Raw genomic sequence first — 26,836 nt, 5'->3', positions numbered from 1 at the left:
AATTAAACTGCAAAACAGCTTACTGTACATTGTAATGTTAAATGTTGAGGCCTGAGTAAGATCTTACAGATAGAAACATTGCCTTTTACAGAGAAAAAGAGGAATAAACTATTTTTGGAGCCAACATGTTCAGTATTGATCCAATTATTTGTCTGTAGGAGATTGTTTTTTGTATATTTGTGCTTATATTTTTGTAGTATTAAGTATTTCTGTGCATAAAATGTGGAGTGCATGACTTTAATTATAGTTAAGCATTTTTTATTGGTGGTATTGCTATTGCAACACCATCTGAGGTATTCGGATCACATCTTGCTATTTTATCATAAACATAAATCTGGTATCTTGTCTTCCTGTGAGGTTATTTATGTTGGGGCTGATTCTAGTTTCTCTAACTTAACTTTAACATTCGTCTGATCGCTTAAAGAAAAAGCCCTTCAGGTTTACAGATGAGTATCTGTCTCCTTCTAGTCGTGCAGGGTTTTATTCTCACAATATCTGATTTGATTAAGGACTACACAGTTTTCTGTTAATTGGATCAGGTGTGTGTAAAGTACCACATCCGACTCCTTTCTACTGCTCCGCACTACTTTACTCTAGTCCTCTGTGGCTGTCAAGCTGCTGTGCAGTGTTTCATCACCCTCACCTCAGGAGGAATTTAGTCCAGTTTTAATCTGCTCATATCATCAAACCTCGACGTGACGCATCCTGTCTGAGCTGATTAAGGGCTTTTCACAGAGCAGCATCAAGACGGGCCAAATTAATGATGGGACATTAATTTCTGTGTGATCCGCTGTGATGGCTTGGAGCTGATGAGCAGTCAGTGGTCAATTCTTATTAAAGCTGGATTTCGGGACTTTTACATACAAATGAACGTCCGTTACATTCAAGCCCTTGCCAAACCATTTCACATAGTGCTGATTAAGCCTATCACCGCCAGGAAAAGCTCTCTGTATTTCGCAATACACCGTCGTTGTGGTATCTGGTGACTGTGGCGACTTTCCTGCTCTGGCGCAAGCTCACCACATCTCCCCCACCCCAGCAGAACTGTCTTCAAGTGTTACTGTGCAAATTGTTTTACTTTAATCCTTCCTCTGATCGCAGATACCTGGAGCATCCACTACAGAAATGTTTCTTGGACGCTTTTTATGATTTTCTATCATTCAAGCCATACTCCTAGCTGCTGCTCTGTCTGGTCTCCCTTATTTGGTAGTTACTCTCAATGAAAAGAGAGGGTTCTGCATTCCAGCTTTACGATGAGAATATAATTAAATGGAAATCTTGCCTTAATTGTCAGTTTATTGCCTGGTTGTCAGTCACGCAGCCACATGTAAGTGTTATTGAGCATAATGAAGTACTTTCATGGCTCTATTGATTTGCTTGATTCGTGTCTGATGTTTTGTTTGTTGTAATATAAAACTACATAAACTACAGTCCAAACTCCTATCAACATTGCAAACTAAACTTGCAATCAAATATTACATGTAATGTTCTAAAATCTAATCAAACAGGAAACCTAACTGTATTCTATCTATAATAGCAACAACTGTATTGCAACAGAAGGAGGTTATTTGAATTGCAATGGGGCTGAAACAATTCCTTGAGTAGTTTGATTACTACAAATCACTTTGTTTAACTTTACCTTTTCTCAATTAGGCGATTGCATAATCGGTAAATTATTCGATTACTAAAATAATTGATTGCTGCAGACCTAAATTGCGACACCATTAACATATTAAATAACAGTTTGGTAAGAGTCAGCTCTGAACACATTGCTCTGGTAGTTACTGATCTTTTCAGTCTTTTTTATTGGCAGACATTTTGGCTTGATATAGAGGGAAAAGCGTGGGCTTCATTCCATTAAATTGTCCCAGTTAGTCATTACAGAGAGCCAGTATACCCAGTAAGGGGACACTGGAACTGGAATGTAGCCATTAGTTATGTTATTGATTGCACCTTTCCTGCTAAATACATCAAATATATGCTGTGAAAAAGTCTAGAGAAAAAGCTCACATGGCTAAAGGCAACTTTCTACAGTTGGCAGCCCTGAAGTCATTAAGCTGATGTCCAGTGAAGTAGGACCGGGCTAAATGCAGTCAGTCAAAGACATAATAAGTCAAGCTAGTTAGCTACCAACGTTCTACTATTTCCAAGATCAATAACTCAATGACAATTAATATATGAAAAAATAATGAATATAATAATAGAAGCTGTCTGACAAATTTACCAGAGTTTGGTGTCCTTCTCACTTTTTAGATGATATGCACCCAAAAGCGTAATCCGTTGAGGTTTTTATTTTGAATATTTTTATTGAAGAACTGTTTGTGCTCTAATTGAACAAAAAAAAGTCCTTGAGTAATTATCATAGAAATACCATTTATATGGCAAACAAACAACAGTACTTAACTAACTTCTGTGAGAAACGGTAAGGGTATTTATCAGAATATTTTAATTGATACAAAAACAATAAATCAAATTCAAAGAGCCAAGATTATCACAAATTAGAGATATAGTAGTTTGCTCTACATGTCTGCCTTTTTTCCGGTGACTCCATCTTGTTCAGTCACCTTAGACCCACATTTGTATGATCAATCAGTCATATTTATTGTAGCTCCTGCCTCTGTCATCCTGGACCTGACTGACACCAGAATCTGCTTCCTTGGCTGTGCTGCTATTGTCTATTGTCAATTGTAGTTTCAGTAATCTGTGTTGAAACAAAACCAACGATTGTTTGTATGCAAATGAACATTAATTCCAACCAAACCCATTGGGAACAATGCTTCATATAGACAGTGCTGACCTATATAAATGGTTATTTCTCTTGCTTACACAAAGAACAGAGCCTCCTCCCCACACACATTATCCTCATTAATGTCAGTATATAATTGACTTGCAATGGGAACGGCCCATTGCATACATTGGCATTGGGCAAACTCTATTAGCTGTGTAATGTTGCATGAATTCACCAAAGTGCCCGCGTAGTCCCTCATCGTCCTCTGAGCCTCTATCGCTGTTGGACCTCACAGCGAGTTTATGGTTGTTCAAAGAGAGCAGAATGGCTCATTGGACTGCTAGCAGTTAGCAAATCTTCAGCTTCATTACACCAGGAGAACATCAATGACCTCAAGGTTCCTGCAATGATATTAGGAAATTGAGGGTATTTTGGCCCTATTTATAGCTTCATCCACAATCATCGTACACTCAGTGGAAAAGTTGGGTCCCCGAAATGCCAAACAACTCATTTGTATACACTCAGACACATGAACAAGATGAAAATGATTAAATGGTAACTGTATGAATTTATCGATACTAGTACTCTTATTGATACTGCTCATTGGTTTGGTTCCTTATCTATAACCCGTATGGGTTCTTTTTTATTATATTGTCAGTGGAAAAAAAAGACAATTTCTTCAGAAAAGAATAAACATTGCTTCATTATTCTTGTACGTCTTTCTTTAACAGCAATATTAAGCCTTCTATCTTACAGGGCTGACAGTTCAAACAGATGGTGGGTTCTACATTTCCGTGATAACACTGTGGATTGGGACGGTATTATGTAGCTACTTTGATGTTAACTCTTTTTTATTTTTGACTTCATTGACTTATTGCCTTTAACTTCATGGTTATCAGTTACAGAACCACATGAGCCATTTTCTTAGATTAAACTGACACAGATTTGTGTTGTTTAAGTGTGAGATCATACAGTAAGTTTCAGTGACTCATCAGTTTAACGTTATTTTGTAGTTGGAACAAACTATTTTAGATCAGTGTACTAACAATGGATAAAGTTTGCACAGAATTGGAATGGCTGTCTTCTTGCAGATTTATGCCTCTTAAAATCAGGCGTGAAACACCTCGGGCTCACTTCACTGTTTGTGATGCAGCTGAGTGACAGATGAAGGGTTCAGGCAGAAGAGAGATTTATTAGCCCCATTTAAAAAGTTGACCTGCTGTTACAAAATGATTGATATCAAAACCGTTCAACAAATTGGGTGCTCTCCAAAAGCTATGTGTCTTATAATAACACTCATTTCATGTTTTCATTTGTTCTATTAGTATCAATCTTTATATATTTTTTAACTGGTCTGTTTCCTCCGAACAGTTAACACAAACACAACATTATTTCTATAGAGAAGTCTTCAGCTTGGAGATTACTACTGGTCCAGTACCGGCAGGTGCTCATGGGACAATGATAACACAAACTAATGGAAAACAACACTATTGAATGCAATCATGAAAAGCATAATAATAAAAAAAAATATGACCAAATACCTTGTTTTGTTTCTTTCTCGCTTGGCCAAAATTGATGACAATCTTGCAACAACGATACCTTCACAACATCCATAAACATGTTTTAGAATGTGTTATATATTGTGCTGCATATATCTGAAAGTATCTTAAAATGTGACTTATTTTTATATGACTGCAAACAACTTTTGAATAAAATAGAAAATTTCAAAAGCACATGACTTAATTCCAAACCTACCTGCCTGGATGTAATTGCAAGCCTTTTGTAAATTATTGTGATACTAAAAACCTGAAGGTAATAAGTTCTGTTGTGTTTTTTTTAAAGGGAGCAGCCCATCTTCAGTGCCAGAGCTCATGTCTTCCAGATCGACCCGGCCACAAAACGCAACTGGCTGCCAGCCAGCAAACACGCTGTCACGGTGTCCTTTTTCTACGATGCCAGCCGCAGCGTCTACCGCATCATCAGTGTTGGCGGGACGAAGGTGGGAGCCACACACACATAACTGCACAGATACACATGCATAAATGCTACGTAATATGTTCACATCACAGTTGTTTGTTTTTAGGTCAAGACACAAAAAACAAGTAGTACTGCTTGGATTCTTTGAAGAGAAGAAATGTTAAGAACTAATAAATAAATAAATAAATAAACTAATAAATAAATCACATTCTTCAAAAGTAATTTCCATTGATTGATTCTAACGTGGTGTGTCCAACAAACTTGATTATTTTATTAATTAAAATATTTCTGTCAAATAAATCCAGCAAGAGATGTTGTGGGAATGCATGAGAAATCAGATCAAGGGTTTTATTCAGCCCACTACTTCTGGAGTAACATACTGCAGCTTGTTGCAAGCAGCAGTGACTTAACATTATTTTCCTTATATGGTACTGGTATAACACAAGTGTACAGGCTCTTCATTTGTGGAGTATCATATCTTCCTGACTTGCATTTAATTTAGCCCCCTCTGTGCACCCTATCCTGAGATTCTTCAAATAAATCATTTTTTTTGTTGTGGCTGTTATTGTTGGGCATGAATTAGTCAAAGTTGCACATTGTCAACGGAATATTTATAACACACCCACATCGGTAATATAAAAACAGACAAACACACAGGACTCTCAACACTGACTGCATTACTTGTTAGCATCTAAATTAAAACTCTTTATTGTTATCACCCAGCTTTGCCAATTTGGCACCCTGAGACTTGAGTCTTTTTGAGAAGAGACCAAAGAATTCTACATTTGGTAACAAATCCACCTCATCAGACTGTTCACTTGAGAGTATATCTGAACAGATAAACGCACACCACAACAAGCTTCTTCACTTGGCTCTTTTTCTAGCCTTGCTGTTGGACATCTTTATTTGCACACACAGTCCTCTAGTAGACCTAGACAAGGTTTTTTTTAACTGTAAGTAACACAATTGCAAAGGCTCCAGATTAAGTATACTTAATAATCTAAATGTGATTTGTGGTATTAATCTAGCAGTGTTATTTATTGTTGATAATGATCTTAAGATAACCATTGAACTCAAAGCCAACAGCAGCCTGTTTACTGTTATGAGCTGCTGCACAGTGAAATGTTGGCCTCTTGAATATCAGATTAAACTCTGCATCTTTTGTTGTCAAGTACATGCAAATAATAAATAACAATGAGCTGTAATGAATTTGACATTTAAAAAGGACATAATTTATTGATTTTGGATGTTGTGAATTCTTTGTCGTTTAGAATGACCTTGTTTTGAAAACAGTTTTTTTTAAGCACAGTAGCTTAATAAATGCACACAAGTACATGCATGTTTAACACCCCAGCAGAAATGGAGTCAATGCACCTTCATCACAGCTACTGTAGTTGTGGATTTACTTAAACACTTACATTTGTGAAATAAAAACATGGTTGTAATTAGTGCTGTAGGAAATATGCAATTTAATTAAAAAAACAACAACATATTTATATTAAAGGAATATGCAAAATATGAATAATAAATGTGTTCGGGGGAACAAATGAGTTTGTGTTTGTAGCAAATTTATAAAATAAAAATAATTAAAAGAACTATAACAATGTTCCTGTATTTTCTGTTATTTGTATCTCAGATATATTTTAGAGTTGATCCCCTATAGATTTTGTCCAAACACCCACCAGTGTGCATATTTGCTACAACATGTTTAATATCCCTCTCATCTGTTCTTGCTCAGCTTTTATATTTATATATTTTGTATTTCTGTGCTGGAACATGTTATTTATCAGAACAACTTCCCACTTTTACTACTGGGTTCAACGACCTACTTTTGTGTTCATGTTATTTATTACTTATTTTATTCTTTGTGCTGTAAGGCCATCATCAACAGCACCATCACCCCCAACATGACCTTCACCAAAACCTCCCAGAAGTTTGGCCAGTGGGCAGACAGCCGGGCCAACACCGTCTATGGCCTGGGCTTCTCCACAGAGCAGCAGCTGCAGCAGGTAAACGTCTGTCACGCACAGCTCGACAACTTTAAAATACAATACTTAAAAGAGATTTTAATTCATTCAATATTTCACATAGGGTGAGGTGGAAAAAAAGGGACTATGGAGCAGGAGAGTACAGTAATTTGATGATCAAGGCCCCATTTCCCCCATTGCTATTTCATATTAACACATATTTTATTCAGTCAGTGTCTGATGCAGCTGGATTATTACACAGACACACAAAACACCTGCAATATCCTTTCCTCACCATGATGCAGGTTTTCACACACTTCCTCCCATTACATTTATTTTTTATTTTATGAGATTTCTATTTAGTTGTCAAAAAACATAACCTTCAGAGAACATCTGTCACATATTTTATTTTTAATATATAAATATAATACATTGGGAAAAAGTTACATGTTGAAATTACAAAGAACAAAAAGAGGTCAGAGGTCCAGAACCTCGACAGTAAACTGAACAATTATTCTTGTAACTCCTGATTGAAGCTGCATGATGCATAAGGCAGGCAATAAGTCAAGGCATTTTTTCTCTTTTTCTTAAGTTATGTACCAACTGACGATTTTAAACAGTGATTTTAAGGATGATGTAGACATGGTGCGTTTGAGTTTTCAGGTTATCTTGACATACAGAGTGTAACTTCTTTATGTGTCCACCTGCAGTTTGCAGAGCAGTTCAAGGAGGTGAAGGAGACGGCCCGTTTGGCCAGAGAGAAATCTCAGGAGAGGTTTGAACTGGCCAACCCTGCGCTAAACATTGCAGCTCCAGAGGTAAATAACTGATCTACTCTCTTAAATGCTTTCTTAGTTATTTTGGCTGATTAAAGCATTCCCAAAGTTAAAAAAATTGGACCTCCTTATTCTCAAATATACTGGGAAAAAAATCAAAGATATAAGTGATCGTGACAGATCTGACAAAAGGCTTAATCAGCCAAAATAAATGAATAATAAGGGAACATTAACAAAGTAATAAATGCATTTTGCTAAGCTGATTTATAACAATACATCACCTCATGAAAGCTTTTCTATTTGCTGATCTGAAAACATCCACAACAGACCCTGCGTGAAAAAGAAAATGCTGAAAACTGTCCACAGGGGAGTTATGGATTATCCTGAGTAATCCCCATATTGTTTCTGAAAAGACGCATTACTATAGAGTTTCTTAAATTGAGTATTTAGATGCTTTGAGCACCACAAATAAGGTTCACTCCTCTCTCAATGCATCAAGGACAGTTTCATGCCAATTTACTGAATTAGGTGTTATGAGAAGTAATCAGCAATAGGATTTATTTTTAATTTGTGTGACCAGAAGTTGTCCACTGTGTGCGGACATCACCATGGGGACTGGCGCTGCTTGCAAGGGTTGAATAACCACTGACTTTGTTCTATGAGTAAAATCTGAAAAGTTCACAGTGTAAGTGTTATAAAATATATTTTAAAAAAAGGTTTAAAAAGTCTAGACATTGCCTTTGATAGGCTGGACAACAGGTTCAGGATCGTGAAGGGACGTGATGGAGTCTGTGGCTCCCAGGCCAATACGACAGAACGGAGCAGTAATATGCCAATGAACTTAGTGGCTTTGTTTCTATTTTAAACCTATACCAAATCACGAGGGATTAGATGTAACCCCATCTGACTGCTCACTTATTCTCCCAGAGGTTAACTCCATTAAAAGATTTCATGCATGACAAATGGAGATGAGCGGCAGAAAGAGATGCTGGTGCTGAAGGTGTTTGGAGGGGCAGTAATGGCTGGGACTGAAAGAAAGAAGAATGAGGGATCGGGAGAATGGAGTTGGAGGAAGGGAGGAGAGCTGAATCATCTATAATTGAAGGGAATCTGGCTGCTGCTGAAAGGACAATGGCTTTTATCCTGCCATCGTCCGTGATTTCTTGGTGGACTTGATAACTCTGAGGTTCAGTTTGAGAAGTGAAAGTTTGACTGCAGTGGAAACTTTCCATCCTTCACCTTTTTCTCGCTTACAAAACAAGCCACCTTGTAGTGACAGTACAAGTAGATCACCAGACACGGAGGTATTCTTTTCTTCTGGCATGCTTTCTTGCGTGAGTGCCTGTGCATTGTTCAGTCCTAACAAAGAGCCACTGAGCAGGTCTGGGAGACTGTAAAGTTACGCTGACATCCAAGCCCTCAGCGTAAGTGGGAACATAACAGTAAAAAACAGAAGAAAATGAAAGCAGAGAACACAAATTAGATAAGGAATAGAAAAAACTGTAAAAAAATGGATTAAGAAGCACATGGTCCTGTTTCATACATGTGTTGTATGTCGATATTGCAATTTTCCCCAGGTGTACATATGTGCCAAATGAATTAGTTGCACCTAAATATCTCTTCTTTGGAAGGTAAGAGTTGCTGAACGATGTAACAGTATACGCAGTACTCTAAAACACTAGTGTTCCTGTGAAGGAATAAAAATGGAAAACGCTGAATAATATGCCGTGAGGAAATTAAATATGAAACCGCTAAATTTATGCCCTCATTGTGAAATGCAGAGTCAAACTGCACACATAGAGGTCAGGGTCAGCAAGTGGAAGGGTTACCTCCTGTTACCATGGCAACCTGGTAACACACTCACAGAGCATAGCGGCACATGTCCATGCACACCGACACAGACACACACACACACACACAGTCACAGTCACAGACAATAACATTACTTGGATAGAACTGCAAGGTCAGACGAAGCAGGCGAGCAGCCTGATTTCTAGAAAACAGCAGTGATTAATTTTTGTGTCAGGCTGTTAATGCAGAGGTGTTGTTGTGGTTATTTCCACATCCTCTGACTCACCGATGCACGTTGTAAAACACCATAGTGCTGACTCTCTGAACCTGTTTTAATATGGAAATAATAGCCAGTCAAAGTTGTTATGGAGTCAGAGTACATGAGGTAATTGTACTTATGAACTACAGCCAAGTATTGATGGCAGCTTCAGTGTGGCTCTAATGCCAGATAAACGCTCCATTAAGGATGATATGGCTTTTATATACCAAAATGTGAGTACAGTTTTCAAGCTTTCAACAAACACCAAAAAAAAAATTATTCAAGATCACTTATTTGTGTAGAATGAAGTTTTAAAGTTAACCAAAAAAAAGTGCTTGAGTTAAATTTTAGTGAATGGAAGAAAAATCCAAAGAGTGTCTTGCTACAAAATGGCAGGAGGTAGAAGAAGAAATGTAATAATACATTGCCAAACTGCAGACCTAACATCATAATAAACTGATGAACCTAAACAAAATGTTTATATGCTGGAGGGGAGCTGCAGTATTCTGTCTTGTTTTATTTTCCTCTGCTGTATCAATATATTTTGCATCACATTCAGCTGGTCAGAAACGGTCCTGGTCTACCGTATTGCAGAGGTGTATTTATGCAGCTTCAAGCTTTTCAGAGCACATTTTCTGCCTCTGATATGTGGATGGCAGCAGGGGATCTGCATGCAGTAAAGCTTCAGCTTTCAGGCTTATTTGCAGAGCTCAGTGATAAGATCAAGGAGGAGATGGTGGAGTTCAGTGAGATAAAGAAAAAGAATGATAAACAGAGCAATATAGAGTGCATTGTAGAACTGACAAGTACAAAGAAAAAAATATGTGAATGCCATGAAATAGTATTTATGAAATTCCTATATTTTTTTAGTATGCCATTGCCCTGTTTATGTAATGAGTCGTGCAGTATAATATAGCTTAAAAAAAAATTGCAATAGTGATGGGTGATGACAGCTGATAAGGCCGTCCCATCCGACAGCGTCGTTGTGGAAGCATAGCACCTACCCTCTGGTTCCCCTCAGGTAAAAACTTTCAGCTCTGCCAACACTTTTGCTGCTGTTTGCACTATAACTGCTGTTAGCTGCGAGACGCTTTTCCATGGTGAGAGATGTTGAGAGGCAACAAAAATGCTCCCAATCTCGTATTATGCCCCTTTTGATAATATTATATTCGATTTCTGCCAATATGTCCCCCCTAAATGCTACACACTGAGGGGGGAAAAAAAGAAGCAAAGCCTAATTATTCCAGGAATATTTTGTCATGTATGAACAGATTATTGTAACAATAGTCATCTTATATTTAGTAACTAGAGTTGAATAACTTCCTGTTTTAAAATCACATCAAATAAACACAATTAAAACATGACATGTGGTGTTAATGAGCTCATCTTGCTCATCAGACAAAACAAAGGTTGGAAACACAGAGCCACACAGTAAAGTTAAATAAATGTCAAAAAGAGTGCAGAAGAGGTGACATCTCTGCCCATAAATCCTCTGAGCAGCAGTGTAAACACAGCAGGACACAGAAGCTGTTTCCCTCATCTGACAGGTAACAGCTGTCATTTGTTTGCGCCTGCTGATTGGAGCTTTTTTTTCTGCTATCTCCATCCGTACATGGTATCCATGCAGACGGAGAGAGGCAACCAGAAACGGCAGTCATCAATATTTTAAACCACAGACTTGGCATTAAAACCAGCTAAAAAAGGTGTGTGTGTTTTGGGCAGTGTGTGTTGTTTAGTTGGCACGGCAGGTGCTTCAAGGGAAAGGTATGCATGTACCTCTGTTGCATGAACACATGAATAAATAAATAAGGTGTGTAGTCTCAGTGAAACGGGACACAGAGGCTTTTAAAAGCTAAGGGAGAAAATGCACTGATGCTCAGATAAATAAATAAACAGCATAGATGTACTTAAGATGAACAGTGGTGCAGAGACGTCAGCTCCCAGGAAAGCCGTTGAATATTAAAGTATCTGGGATTTCCATTGATTTCAAAGCAGGCCTTCTCTCAAAACTCTCAAATGTTTTTAAGTTGCCCTGGGGTGGTTGAAATACAACAAACACATCCACCTTTATTTCGCAAATAGTGTTCATGGAGATGTATCCTTCACATCGTTGATTATTAGATGAGGAACAGAAAAACAAAAGATTATTTGATTGACATCTCTTTTCTGTCTCTATCGATGCTACTAAGCCCACTTACTTCTCTCTACCTAGAGATCACGTCACTCAAACAAACATTGACGGGACTGTAACCTCTGCTTGTTATTTAGATGCTGTTGTTTTTTTGTTCAGCCTTCAGTTGCAGTCACTGATCCTGCTCATGACTCTCTTCTTCTTTTGTTCTCTCCAAACAAACCAGAAGTAAAAATGAATCAAAATAATGGCATGGTTTTATTTATCTATGATCTACATTATTTTCTATTTCTCCTCATCTGCCACTTCCCTCTTCCTTTCCCTGATGCATCATGGGACATCTTCATTCCTCAGCTCTCCCAGGTGGGTAAAAAAAACCACACACTCTTCTTTTGTCTAAGGGACTGCAGTGGTCGTAGTCATGCGTCTCAGCGTTGCATGGACCACGTGCTCAATAATTCATATGGAGTCTGATCAAAGTTGACTTCAGAGCAAATTTAGCTTCAAAGCACAGCTGGTGTTTCCTACAAAAGAGTAAAAGCTTTGTCAACGATGGCAAGAACAGCAGAAAATGTAATTCAGTCTGTACAGTCTATCAAAAATGTACAGAATATGGCAACATGCAAATACATTTATCTGAATTTACTTCATCAAAATTGAGAACATCCGGACAGCAGACTTCAATGATATCCTCGAAAATCCCCTGAGAACAGACGGCACACAGAATTGTCCTTTTAAAAGTGAAAATTCCTTTGAACTCTGCCTAATTAGTTATTGGTCGCAGGCTTGTGCTCTAGTATGTCTGCCTTGTTTCTACTCAGCCTGTTAGCGAACTACATACGGAAAAACTGCCGTAAATTTGTAATCCCATTTATGACTTAAACATGATCCACAGTATGAATTATTCAGAGAAACGCACAGCCGATCCGTTGGCTTTGGGGCCGGACTGGAGTTCTCTTGACTTTGATTTTTCCCGTTCTCGGCTTCCTTCCTCTGGACACTTTGCTCGACTGTGTGTTTTATTTCCATATTCATCCATGAGGTCGGACAGAGAGCTGCTCAGCTATAGATAATATACCATCGTCCTCAGGGGAATATTCTCAGTCTTGTTTAAATTAATAATACAAGCTTTTTCTATCATAAGTGCAGGTTGGTAACGCTTCAGTGAGGCACTTGGTCGTTGACAAGTTCAGGTTTAGGTTACCACACAGAAAGAAGAACGACGCTGGGTAAAGAAATGTGCCCGAGTTAATTCATCTGCATTCTCTTAAAAAAAGGAGACTTTCTTTCAGTGTTTGCTTTCAGTCTTATAGCCCACAGCCTCAAACTGAGGAGAATGGTTCACAAAACTGTGTGAAAGGAAGCTTGATCCCATTTCTGGGCAGCAGGGAAGGAAAATATCAAAGCAGATTGGTTAGACTTGCCTTTGCCAGGCTGGAGTCAAGCCATCCGCATGCTGTAGTATATGTCATATTCACAGTTTCTTTTTGACATGAGAGGAACATTGAAGACTCTTCTTGTACTGTATCATCATTCTTTTTTTACTTTCATGTTAAACTGTAGGCTACTCCTAATGAAGTAAGGAAAATTCTATATAATGATATAATACATTCCCAAATAATTTGACATTGAAATGTAACAACCAGGCTGCAAACAAGGAACGAGTTGAACCTTCTTGTTGTATCATGGCTGCAGATCCTTTCAGTGTCGAACTAAAATTCACAAGTGATATGTTACTGTGAGACACCAACTGTCTAGATTGGAGTCCTAATCCCTACTCCAAAGCACAGACTTCCAGTTTTTAAAATAACTGCATAAATGACCATTAACTAGCAAGTACTAGTAATTACTTATTGTAGTAGTATTGGTGATATTATGAAGGTTCTAGTTAGTTCCAGTGGGATATAAACAACAACGACAAAAAAAAACAGGGATCACTATTCAAATATTTAGTACCGACCCAAAACAAACTTCCATTCATATCTATGTAAATAACTGGATTATTATTATTATTATTATTAAATGTGCCATAAAGTCTATTCATGGCACAAGCTACGGTTTCTGGGTGCTTGACTCACGGTCTTGGAAAAGATTTCATAAAAAGCGCAACTTGACAAAAAAAAAAAAGGCATGGATGAAAATTAGACTTGGACTTCTAGATCTTGTAAAACGTGAATACAATTAAGCTAAATCTTCTTGTATAAAAATATATCTGGTTTGCTACTTCTTGCAACAAAAGAGGAATCTCACACAAACGTCACCATGAAGGGTAACATACATCTACAATATACAATATACTACCGGATGAAGTGCAACAACAAGTCCTTTAAAGTGCTGGCATAAAAATGAAATTGTGAATGTCTCGATTCTACATCATCTGAGGAAGATCATGTGATATGAATGAAAGCTGCAGTACAGCCACTTAATGGACCTTTAGCTGATGAATTTTGATGATGGTCTTTTTAATTATAAGTTTCTCATGGACTCATCTTTAGTCAAATGAACTAAAGATGACTGAAAACTAAGGTTTCAAAAGATACAAACTCAAAATGTAATGTGTAAATTCAGATGCAAATATAAAAAAAAATCGAGTAGAACCTGCACTGCTAGTGATCCTATTGCCAGATCAGCAGTATATGTAGTATTTCAATAGATGTACACATTACAGCAGCATCACCAGCATGTGCACATACATTTTTTACACAAATCAGATCCCTAAAGCTGAATGAAGAGAAGACAGATGGGCTCCACGCATGGCTGCTCGATTCTCATGGAGCATATTTACAGGAACCCAGATGGGACATATCAGGCACTGACAGGTTGAGCTCTGTCCTATCACGCTGCTGAGTCTTGTCCGTTATGTTCTGAGTATTGAGACAGTAATGGGCCTGTTACCAGCTCCAACCTGAACCTCCGAGCCAAAATCAAATTAATTGTGCTCAATCTTGGGTCAACGGTGTAATATCCATAATCAATGATCTTTGTTTATGGGTATCATGTCGCATATTGGAACATTTAATGTCATTTGGAACATCCACTCTGAATAAAATAATGTGGTGCAGACAAAAAACTAGTTGTAGCTTGCTAAGTGCTCTTGTCCCCTAAACGGGCACTTTCTATTAAAGGACTCCCAAAAGGAAAACTGCAGAGTAGTTGATTCAAATTTTAACCCCAAACAACTCGATGGAACATCATTTTTTCTCAATTTTTTAATACAAAATGTTCTTGTACACAATGTAACCAATGTATTAGAAGAGCTTTTGCTGATTTTTAATTTCAACTTTACAACGTAGCTCATGTCCTGATTGTGTTGTCGTCCCTGTTGGTCCAGGAGCTGTCGGAGGAGCGTCATTCTCCGCCGCTGCTCACAGTCAACGGGCCAGGCGAGGAAAAGCTGTTTCGCAGCAAGAGTGCTGAAGTGGAGCTGACGGCAGAGAAGGAGAGGGTCAAAAAGATGTTGTCTGAAGGGTAATAACAATGTTTTGATTGTGTCTTTTTCACTTCAGCAGGAGGTTTATACCGCGACTCTGCGGGTACCGGGCTGTTGTATAGAAAGCGTAATGGTATATTTAAACTTAAAGACTTTGATAAGCCCCCTCTCAAGACACTCTGTACTTTTTACAGTTCAGTGAAGCCGCACATTGTTCAGTTTCGTCTACAGTTTGGGTTTGATAGTATGTATGTTGTTTGGTTTTTTATTAACCTAAAGTCTTTTAGCATTGGTGTAAGAAGTACTCAGATTCTTTACTTAAGTTAAAGTAAATTTATTATAGTATTAAAGTACCCAGTTTCGAGTAAAAATCCTGAATTTGAAATGTACTTAAAGTATCAAAAGTAAAAGTACTCAATATGCAGTATGTCTTCTTTTAAAGTTTGATATTATTATAGAATATTATATTATTCTGTTTTTATCATTAACAAATACATTAAAAATAATTTTAACTATGTATTTTGTTAATGTGGAACCAATTTAAAACACTTTGTATGCTACTGGGTAGAGTAGTAGTATAGTACTGCTTCATGTCATATAAGTAGGGATGCACCGATACCAGGACACCACTGCATGCATTATCCTTGATACTAGAGCCACTCTCACAGCAGTATCTGTAGATCGCTGTACGTAACATGGTATCTACAGTGTGATCTGCTAGATTCACAATACAGAGCAACATTTCCTACACAGAGACTGTTGTTTTACACCTCACTGCTGTTATGCATAATAATGTTCTTTTTTTAGCTCAATTTCAAATTTGATTTTGAAAAGAGTGAAGTAGAAAAAACATATTTTATTCTATCAGACAGCTATTATACCAGTGTTTCCCACTATTTTATTTAGACTGTGGCGGGCAGTATTTTATCCCACCACAGTTTTGCAGTGAACCGAAAAATATTTGTATACCTTTCAACGGATGAGCTGTCTGCAAAGTAGCCTAACTAGTAACTAATATTATCAAATAAATGTAGAAAGTTAAGAGTACAATATTTCCATATGAGATGTAGAGCAGAAGTGTATAATGTATAAAGTTACATAAAATGGAAATACCCAAGTAAAAAACAAGTACCTAAAATTGTCGTTGAGAAGCTTAAATGTACTTTGTAACATTCTACCACTGCTAGAGCACAACTTTGTTTAAGAGCACAAAGTTCCTCATAGATCCATCCTCCTTATTTTGCTCTCAAAGTGCCCCAGATTGTTGCGTTTAACCTTAAAATGTACAACCTTTTCCTCCCGCTATGATGCAAATTTCACGAGTGTATTTATCTGACAAAGTACTTAACTTGTATTTCATTAAGGATACTTATTTTACAACACAGGGGCAGAATGACTAGAACAAAATAAACTGAAAAGGAGGGGCATTATGCAGTGGAGATTTTCAGTTGGAGCTTCTGATGTTTATGAAATCAAATTACAGTTTGCAGCAACACATACAGTTTAACAATCTACAACAATAACAAACAAAACACAGAGATATAAAGTACACATTAAAGTAAAACAGAGGGAGCAGCAGATGAGAGTGAGTGGGAGTACTGGAATGGAAATGGTATCCGTTAGAGTTTATCACTAAAGTTGTGATCTCGTCTCTAACCCTCAGTTTGGCTACATGAGCAGATGGATAAGCCCAGAGCACTTTATTGAGCTCTGTACAGTAAATTAAATCTACTCGAACTGCTAAAAGCCTGTACTCTCAGCAATTACAAGCCATTGAACTGCAAAGCATTTAAGTAGTGCATGTTTAGTGCATATCTTAACAACATAAATGTTATAAAATATTCCGCATCCCAATGTCTTTTGTTAGAATTGTTTCAAGTGATTTTATTTGTTCTGTTCTATCGCTCAACTTTTCATCAAAATTCACTGAAAGCTGTTCACAGGTTTGTGAGATATCCTTCTCATAATCAAGGCTGAAAACATGACCTCATTGGCAAAGGGAACACGTTTTGTAGAGACAGTCCTTCATTCTACAATCAAAACATACTATTATCCACCCAGAGAGACAAGCTTGTACCCACAGTACAACTGAGGGGTTTCATTCTGAAATGAGAGCTGCTATTTGAAAAAAAGTGACTCAAACCGTAACTGACAGCAAGAAATGGAAAGTATTTTGTAAACTGGAAATATTTGCGTCTCAGTAAGTTGAGGGTGCAGCAGAGAGGAGCATTACATTCCCACTAGCTGAGACTAGATTAAAGCAGCTATAATTGTTATTTTTATAATAGCAATGTATAAATAACTATGTAAAATGCTATGATGAACCTACCCCTCAGCTTTACAGAGCTGCATAACAAGTTCAAGTCATTCTTAATCTGTTCCACCACAACTTTTGGTTCACTCTCACTGCTCTCATAGGGTTGTTTTCGGCTACAGCAGGCAGCTGTTAAAATTCACTGTACACAACCTGCTCAGCACCTAAAAGCAGACGGACACAGTTAGTGACGAGCTGGAACATAGTGGAACATTTAACAGTTAAAGAGACAGATATTTCCCTCAGGAGTTGGCAGAAACTAAAGCAGAGCTGAATATTGGACTTGCATTTATCAGATGATACCACCATATCCATTTAAAAGGTGTTGCTATGTCAATGTAGTGTTCATAACTTGTTTCTGCTGCACCCAAATGGCTAAAGGAAATCACTTTTTGCAGGCTTTGAAGTATTTACTTCAAAAAGAGTAATAAAACTGCTCTACTCACTCAAATAACTCACTCACTTAGCATTGTGCCGCTTTCTTCCCAGTTTTTCTTTCATAGCATCTTAGACTGGCGTGTAGGGAAAGTTCTTGAGAACAATAACAGTACTAATAAACTAGAAGATCATGAGTCAATCTAAAAACATTTTTACAACAAAGCAGTGAGTGTATTCTGCCTGGTTCTGCATTAGCGTTGGTGTGTGTTTGTATGTCCATGTCTAAAGACCAACCAGGTCTTACTGGCACTGAATTTAGCAGCTTCTAATTATCGTCATCATGGTGCCCATTATTGATCACTCAACCTTCCATCTGAGACCAGGAGGCAGAAAACAGCTTCTTACCCAGCTGTTTTACAACCTATCATCCTGACCGTTTTATTTTATGATTGTCATAAGCCTACACAGGCTTTTTTCTCCTGTTGCTATGGTGAGTAGTTTAATGGTTGCTAAGCTGTTAGTTTGGTCGTCATGGTGTGAAATCTCTCTGGTTTATTAAATATCTCCACTGAATCCTGACCTTTACTGGCACACATGAACCGATCCGTCTGTCCATTATGTTGATAATGGATAACACGTCACTTGTGTTGGTTTATTTCTTCTATAGCATTCTGCAGGATTGCATTGTAAAACACCTCTCAAAGACATAAATGACAAAAGAGAGATAGAATATTTGATAGTTAATAATTGAAATAATTGTGGGGAAAAGGTAATACAAAAGTCTGATGTAAGTGTACGAGTCAGTGGATGAATTTAAAAGAGACAACGTTTTTAATTACAGAGAGTAATCTAGTTCTGTCTCAGACTTCTCTGAAAACATTCAAATACATGGCCTTATGGCTCCTTAAAATGAAATAAATGTCAATTTAAATTTCTCCAAACAGCTGGTGCAGCATGATCTAAATGTTTCACTTCATTACCTCATTATCATCTGCATTTTCTCACCAGCAGCAGTGCTTCTCTCTGACAGGAACAGTCGACCAGCATCATGTCTTTAAAGCTGCACTAGTCAATATTTAGTATTTTAACAACAGATCAAATGACTTTGTAAAATGCTACAGGGGTGTTTTCAGAAAAGGAGCTCTGATCAACAAACCAGAGCACCAAACGAAAATCAATAATTTCGACATTAAATTAAGTCTTTGTGTGTTTTTGTGACTTCCCCTCAGGTCCATGTGTGAGATAAACCTGGAGGCTGAACTCTTCACGCTGCAGGACAGTAACTCCAAGCTGGTTGATGCACTGCAAGAAGCCAACAGCAGCGTGGAGCAGTGGAAGAAACAGCTAGCTGAATACCAGGAGGAGACCGATCGCCTCAGAGACCAGGTGAAGTATGGAGGGTGAACAAATGAACACCTCAGAATACAAAATCCCTGCAGCTAATAACAATACACAATAAATTCACAAAACCAGCCTGAAATGGAAGCAAATCTGAAAAAACATTGCATGAGCTGGGTAGTGGTCAAACCCTGTTCAGAGCTGGCCAATGCTACGATATGATTGGTCAGTCTGCTTTTGAGGGGCGGGACTTAGCGAAGGGTCGTTCAATGGTCAAGGCTGACACTGAGAAGGTGATACTGATCCAACTCAGTGGTCATTTCTGAGGCTGCAGTTTGTGACTAGTCTATAGAGTTCATTCTTGCACCATCCCATAATTTGCACCACTAGCAGTTTAGTTTGCAATAAGCCATCTAAATGACAATGTACAACAAGCTTTTCAAGTTATGAGGATAATTATTTTCTCAATTGGGGACACTTCAAAGTGTATCATCAAACCACGTCAAAGGGAAAAAACAGGCCATAATTAATTTGTTAATAATCTGTTTGGCCCATTTAAGCTTACTTTTACCAGAGAGAATAGCATTGAGCATCAGTGTTGTCGCTATGGTTACCTGCAGTTCAAAATACAGTACTTTGAATATGAGGTGGCCACCTTTTTCCCTTTAAGGCTTTTTGAATTTTTGCAATAAGAATTGAGGATCCAAAAATATGTAAATTGTTGTAGATTATAAAGCCTTCTTAGACACATTTGTGATTTTTGATTATTATATACATGTAAATGTACTTTTTAGGTCCAACAGTCAGCGCTTCAGCTTTCAAAGCATCATAAGGTATTTTAAAGAAAAACAAAGATGCCAACTTGCATAAAACAGGAAAGTCCACCCCATTAAACCTGGATAGGCTTCCTGTTTCATTTCATTGTGCTGTGTTGAGCGTTTTCATAGGAGTGCTGCATTATGTGATGCTCTGCTTTCTATCAATCCACGTCACATCCAAAGAATGTCCTCCAGCAAAACTCTCTAAAACAAGTCACACTGTAAACTCTTTTTTCACGTCCCCATCTTGTATTTAGGGCATCTACAGGCGCTGCACAGTCATTCTTCTTGTTTTAGTTGGATAATATAAACCTAATATAGAACAAAACTATGGTAATTATCATTTTAAGTATGCATTACTGAGGTAATTTTAAAGTAGATATGCAGTAGATGGCAGTAATTTAACTTTCATTTGCATTACCATTTATTAATATTTGTTAAGGAAGTATTATCAGGGTTATAATTTAGACCAAACTATCAAACCCTTATGTGTATGCATATGGTTTAAGTGACAGATGAGGTCTATTTAAACCAAAGCAGAAATACTGCATTTGTTTTGTTCAATGAAACATTTTCTCACTATGTGATCACTCAGTTAGAAACTGGACAGATATTACAGGTATTATTTTATTCAGACATCCATAACTATCACACTGAAATCCCCCACGCTGACTTGGTCTCTTCCAAACTGCAGATGCATTTTTCATCCAGCCCCCCCTTCTTGGGATATTTCTGTTGACAGGCTCCCGTGATAATCGCAGGGCCAGAACGAAGGCATTTCATCTTTAATTTAGAGAGAGAAAATCACGCCCTTGGTCAAGCTTAACAACTCTTCCTCACTGCGACAGAATTAAGTGCTGCAGCAACCGGTCTGCAATGACACTATAACCACCAGTGACAGAGAACTTGCCCTTTTATTTTTAGCCCACATTGTGGTTTCATCTATCTGTACGAGTCCAGGTGAAGGTTACCCCCCAACACACACACACACACACACACACAGCTACACACACACACTCTGCAGCAAAGTCAACCAGGTGGCGGGAAGTAGAGCAGGCCCCAAGGGTTTGGCAACAGGGGGTGGGGGGCAGGGAGGTGTTTTTTCGGGGGGTGGGGGACAGGACACCCTATACTGCCCACCCTCTTCCCCCGTTTCTGCCCCAGTTAGAGAAAGAAAATAAATCATTGTATGTGCTGAAGAATAGAGGTTGGCTGACTTTTTCTCCATCGTCACACTCTCTGCTTTCAGCCATGTTTGTGTTTACCGACAGCAGAAGGTTTATTTTCTGGGTTGACTCTGACCCCTGTTCAGATTTAATGAGATTTAGCAACACATGGACTGTGGTAGTGAGTTTGTTTATGTATTTGATTGTAGGATACTTTAATAGTTTTTATGTACTTAGAGGTGTAATTGTTTTTATTTGTAAGTCATTCATTTGACATTCATTTCAGCAAGTTTTTGCTGATATATTTTGAATTATGATGAATGAAAACAATAACAGCAATCTAAACTATAATAAAATATGAAATGCAAAGAGACTGTCATCCAACCCATAGTTTCGACATGACAGCTTTGTTTGCCCTTTTGGTTTGTGTTTTGGAGTTTTGGAGATTTTTTGGCAACTGTGATTTTTGGATGTAAATCAAATTTCTAGACGCTGAATAACATTAATTCCATAGATAAACATTTTGTTTACATTCCAACTGTCTAAATATAGTAAGCTCAGAGAGAGCATGCCTCCCTCATAGCTGCAAAATTATAATTTTGCTGTTTAGTTTAGTTAAACCAATATTTGAGCTAGGACAGAAGGTAGGTAGTCCTAGCAGTGGGTAAAAAAAATGTAATCCTCTATCATACTACATGTGACTTTTAACGACATGATGAAGTGTCTGAAAAATCCATTTATGAATACATTACCAGACAAGAATGTCTTTTTCATCTAATCCAGCATTTTATGTTCATCTATGTGATTCATATCAGTGATGCAAAATCATTCACGTTCATAAAGCAGTCTCATTGATTTGTAACTCTAGCTAATCTATCGATCTAATGCAACCAGATATATTAAAGAAAACGATTATTTTCATTATCAACGCTTCTGCAGATATTTTTCTTGAACAATCAATAAGTCATTTAGTCTATAAAATGTTAAAAAATAGTGTAAAAATGCTGTTAGCTAAAAACCCTTAAATAATTTACTGTCGTGTATACAGTATATTAAAAAAACAGCAAATCGTCACATTTGAGAGGCTGTAAACTGAGAATATTTTTTGCTTAACAAAATCATTAAGAGAAGTATAATCAATTATGAAAATAGTTGCCTATTACTGTTGCTGAGTCTTTTGAACATGCTGACTGGATGTACAGCAGGGGCTATAAGTTTTAGTCCATGTTTGGAAATTGAATTAAAATCAGTTGTAACCATCGTGAAGGTGAACATATAGTAGACATCAAGGAATTTGTAATGTCAGAAAAAAGTGAATAACAAATTTACTTTTATTGATGCATCTGCATTGGTATTCAATTTACCGCTCCTAGACATATACTGTATATGTACATATTCTGGATTCATATAGATATAACACCATTTTTTTCAATCTCCTGTCACTGTTGAGATTAAAAAGTTCCTAACTTAGAAAGAAATCAGAAGTTTCTCTCTCCATGTATATTTGTGTGGAGTTCAGAGACATGGAGCCGGTGCCTCTGGGGACAGTAGCTGTCACCTACATACGAAGGGATTGAGTCGCACCATCCCAAACCCACAGCGGTTTACTGAAGCTCGGCTTGGGTGGCACAGCGTGGAATCTATAAAGAGCCCTTTGGAATTGTCTGTGAAAATGCCGAGGAGATGCTAAAGGGAAGGAAAATAAATTTGACATGGGAGCAGGAAAACCTCTCTACCATCACTCATTTACATTTCAGATATTGATAACAAGCATTGTGATGTTTCCTGCATCACCAACATTAACATAAGCAAAACTTAGGAGGTCAAGAGTTGAGGCATCTTTATTTGAATCACCCTGTTTTTGTTTTACATTCATCCCAGATTTATTTAACAAGCTCTTATCTATTGCACATTTTCATTCCAAGAACACAGCAAGATTTCCAGTATTATCATTATCGATTAATCTTCCGATTATTTTCTCAAATCAAATTAATAGTTTGGTCTATAATATTGCAGAAATTAGTGGCAGGATGTCCATTACAATACCCCAAGGCCCAATGCAAAGTCTTCAAATTGCTTGTTTTGTCTGACCAACATCCAAAACCCAAAGAAAGTCAGTTTACTATCACAGAAGACGAAGCAAAACTAGCAAATATTCACATTTGAGAAGCTGGAAATGTGGATCTATCAATTCACTTTGATTTCATTTTTTTTCAGTTGAATATTCAGCTTGCAGTTGAGTTTTTTTCTAGTTATTATAAGTAACTGTGTGTAAAAGATGAAAAGCACAAGTGTAAATTAGCAAACAAATGTTTCCCCCTGTCAGCAGTGATTATGACTAAAGTCAGGTTTTGTCCACAGCAGCTGGCAGTAATGAGTACACACCGACATGCACAAGCACATTTGATCCATTTAATCCAATTAATGCAGCGCTCAGAATAGTCAGACTGTCATGTAAACCTTTTTATCTAATTATCTTAATGGGAGGACTGTCGGGTTAGACCTAACTCATTTCAAAATACAGATTTATGAACAATACTCCATTATTTGAGGTCATATAAACTCATTGTCCAGATGTTATTGTATTTTTTCAAACTTTGCGGAGGTCAGATGAGCTAATGTCAGATTTAGAAAACAAACAAAATTAAATAACATGAGTCTACAGTTTTTAAATTAATTTGGGTAAAGCTTATCAGCAAATCCTGTTACTTCCAACTGTGTAAACACTTGGGACTCAATTAGTTGTTGTCTTAATCGGATTACTCCTGGAGCATGCAAAGATTCAAGTATATTGTTTTTTTTGAAGGCGCCTTGGGAATTGAACCCCTAACCATGGCAGTTTCAGTGCCTTACTATTGAGCTAGTAGATAAACAGTGAGACACAAAACTTTAAATCATCATATGTTCAGACTTCAAAGGCTGAACCGTTTGTTCTTGTTTGGTCAAACTGTCACTCACCATCTTTTACTTTCCATTAATATGTTAAACACAAGGAAGTGGTTCAGATTGGTAAAAGTAATTTTTCATGATTTTCTTTTACAAGGTCACGCTCCTTTAACAATAAAAAAATAAAAAGTCTCCAAGGCGAGACAGTTCAGCCATGTGACCACTGGCAGTAAAGCTGTTTTTCCACAGAGGCATGGCAGATTGGTGTGAGTGTGTGTGTGTGTGTGTGTGTGTGTGTGTGTGTGTGTGTGTGTGTGTGTGTGTGTGTGTGTGTGTGTGTGTGTGTGTGTGTGTGTGTGTGTGTGTGTGTGTGTGTGTGTGTGTGTGTGTGTGTGTGTGTGTGTGTGTGTGTGTGTCTGTGTGTGTCTGGGTCTGGGTCTGTGGGTCTGTGTGTTCGTGCATGCAAGCGTGATGGAGATGCAAGATAGATGAGAAGTAATGAATCATCATGTGTGTAGATGGATATGTGTGTAGACGGGTAGGCGATGACCCACTGTTAGTCCTCATTTCCATCAGTAGTAATCATCAAACAATTTGTATATTTGCATATGACTGTAATATTGTATTCGAACGTTACTGCCATCATGTAAAATTCTTTTTTTTATGGCTGATTTCCGTGTGTTTTCCGCTGGAGGTGAAGGGTCATTTGGTGTTCTCTGGATTTATAAAATGACACCACACAGTTGGTTAATGCACGCCTTTCTTTGAATTACTGCTATAATGAGATCCCAGTTCATCACTCTCCCCATTGTAATGGGTTTCTGTTTACCCTTTTGTTTTGACCTACAACAAGCATTTTCTCATTGTTTCTCATCTTGTCCATCAGCAAATTATTGAAAATCTCATTACATATTCACATGAAAACTGGACTGATCAGCTTGAGACTAAAGTAATTAGATAAGATTATGAAGCTAAATCAGACAGACTTTCAAACTCCTGAAGTGATTTTAGGAGGATCAGGATCAATTTAAAATTAATTTAATGTGAAAGGACCTCTGTGCTTCAGTGTTACAGCAAGATGGAGAGTGGTTTAGCATCTTAGAAATGCATTGTTTCAATATGTCTAGTCTACTCTTAACTTTAATCAATCAGCCTCCAAATGAGAACGTTGTTGTTTACAAAGGAGACTTACTTTTTAACATTTCTATTTATTTTTTGATTTAATATCAATTTAATGTTTTGTGCAGTGTTTTATTTAACATGACCTGTGTACTCTGCTGTCTGCTTGTTTAAATGCAAATCCTCCACGGACCATAATTCTCCAGTTCTCCATGACTTCTGAGGGCTTTCAAGCAAAATCCTGAATATTGTACTCATCCTTACCAGCTCAAAGGCCCTTAATAACGTAGCTCCCCACTACCCCCATGATCTCTCTCTCAAGTCCACTCTCTCTTGATGCCTTAGGTCCAGTGATGCCGATCTGGGATGACGGTGCCTCTTCAGTTACTGCTACCTTTCTCTGAATTTCTTCTCTAAAAATCAACCTGTTCCAAAATGCCTTCCCCTCCTAACCCCACAAACCTCTAGTTTTAATGTTATTAAATATATTTCAACCCCAACCGTGCTCCTGATGTCGCTTTAGGGATGGGAATGTCGGTCCGTCAGCCGATCCACCACGTCCAAACTGAAAGTTTTCAGCAGCTCTTGGATAGATTGACATGAAATTGTGTACAGACATGTATGGCTCCAAGAGAATGAATCCCACTTACTTTGGCGATCCCCTAACTTTTTCTCTATCACCACCATAAGATTGACGTTTGTGGTTTTGAGGACAATGTTTTAATAACTATTGAAGTGCAGCCTCACAAAGCTGCTAGCATGATTATAAACTCTTGTTTTCTTGTAAAATGTGTTTTTGTTATGTTATTAAGTATGTAATCATTGTGTGTGTGTGTGTGTGTGTGTGTGTGTGTGTGTGTGTGTGTGTGTGTGTGTGTGTGTGTGTGTGTGTGTGTGTGTGTGTGTGTGTGTGTGTGTGTGTGTGTGTGTGTGTGTGTGTGTGTGTGTGTGTGTGTGTGTGTGTGTGTGTGTGTGTGTGTGTGTGTGTGTGTTCCAGGTGGCAGAGCTTGAGGCCCAGCTGGGGCATCCTGCTGCTGGTCAGACTGCTAGAGAGGAGCTGAGTCGATCACTAGAGGAGCTGGAAGCCCTGCTGAGCGCCAAAGATCAGGCAAGACACCAGTTCAATCCAACCATTACACACAGTCCAAATCCAATTACCATCCTAAAGTGAACTCGTGTGGAAAGCCAGCTGATTCATGCACCAGACCAGCTCGCATAATATATTGCCAGTAATCAACTGAATATGTTTGTTTTCAGTTTGTGAATATAGAGCCTCAATCTCCATCTGATGTTCATATAAACTGGAAAACCCCTTGAAAACATTCAGTAAAACTTTTAATTAGAGAATGTATTAAGACAGGCAATATGGAAAAGTACCGGTGCTAGTTTGAGTTTTTATTCTCTAAATCATCTTTAAAGGGCTAGTACATCTAGCGGTGAGGTTGCTGATTGCAAGAAATATTCAGGGCGGGTAATGCCTTAGCCACAGCAGGATTGGTTATTTAGCTTTTGTTCTGGGCTACTGTAGAAACATGCCGATGCAGCACAGCGGACTCAATGTAAGGTAACGAAAACACAAATGTTTTTATTTTCAGGTGATTATACACTAAAGAAAACACACGTGTCAATATTCTAAACCATTTCTGCCAAGAGATCCCCCTGAATGCTGCACTGGCCCTTTTAAGGCGTTGAATGAGATCTTTCTGGTTCAATAATCTTGTTTTTATCTCAACCAAGAGGCAATTACTAAACAAAATG

The 26,836-nt window shown here is 37.8% G+C and overlaps 1 protein-coding gene across 2 annotated transcripts in view; it reads left to right on the top strand.

Moving 5' to 3' along the window:
* The window catches only part of LOC129094985 (homer protein homolog 3-like), a 45,870-nt gene that overhangs the window by 12,180 nt on the left and 6,854 nt on the right, over positions 1 to 26,836 (top strand). For both annotated transcript variants that reach the window (XM_054603318.1, XM_054603317.1), the window contains 6 exons: positions 4,571 to 4,727; positions 6,583 to 6,714; positions 7,383 to 7,490; positions 14,961 to 15,097; positions 18,981 to 19,137; positions 26,076 to 26,186. In XM_054603318.1, the coding sequence (XP_054459293.1) occupies positions 4,571 to 4,727; positions 6,583 to 6,714; positions 7,383 to 7,490; positions 14,961 to 15,097; positions 18,981 to 19,137; positions 26,076 to 26,186 (802 nt within the window). The remainder of the gene's footprint in view (positions 1 to 4,570; positions 4,728 to 6,582; positions 6,715 to 7,382; positions 7,491 to 14,960; positions 15,098 to 18,980; positions 19,138 to 26,075; positions 26,187 to 26,836) is intronic.

The sequence above is a fragment of the Anoplopoma fimbria genome, chromosome 8, assembly GCF_027596085.1.
Source record: "Anoplopoma fimbria isolate UVic2021 breed Golden Eagle Sablefish chromosome 8, Afim_UVic_2022, whole genome shotgun sequence".
NCBI lineage: Eukaryota > Metazoa > Chordata > Actinopteri > Perciformes > Anoplopomatidae > Anoplopoma > Anoplopoma fimbria.
The sequence above is the reverse complement of the archived record's forward strand: the minus strand, read 5'-3'. Positions and strand labels throughout refer to the sequence as shown.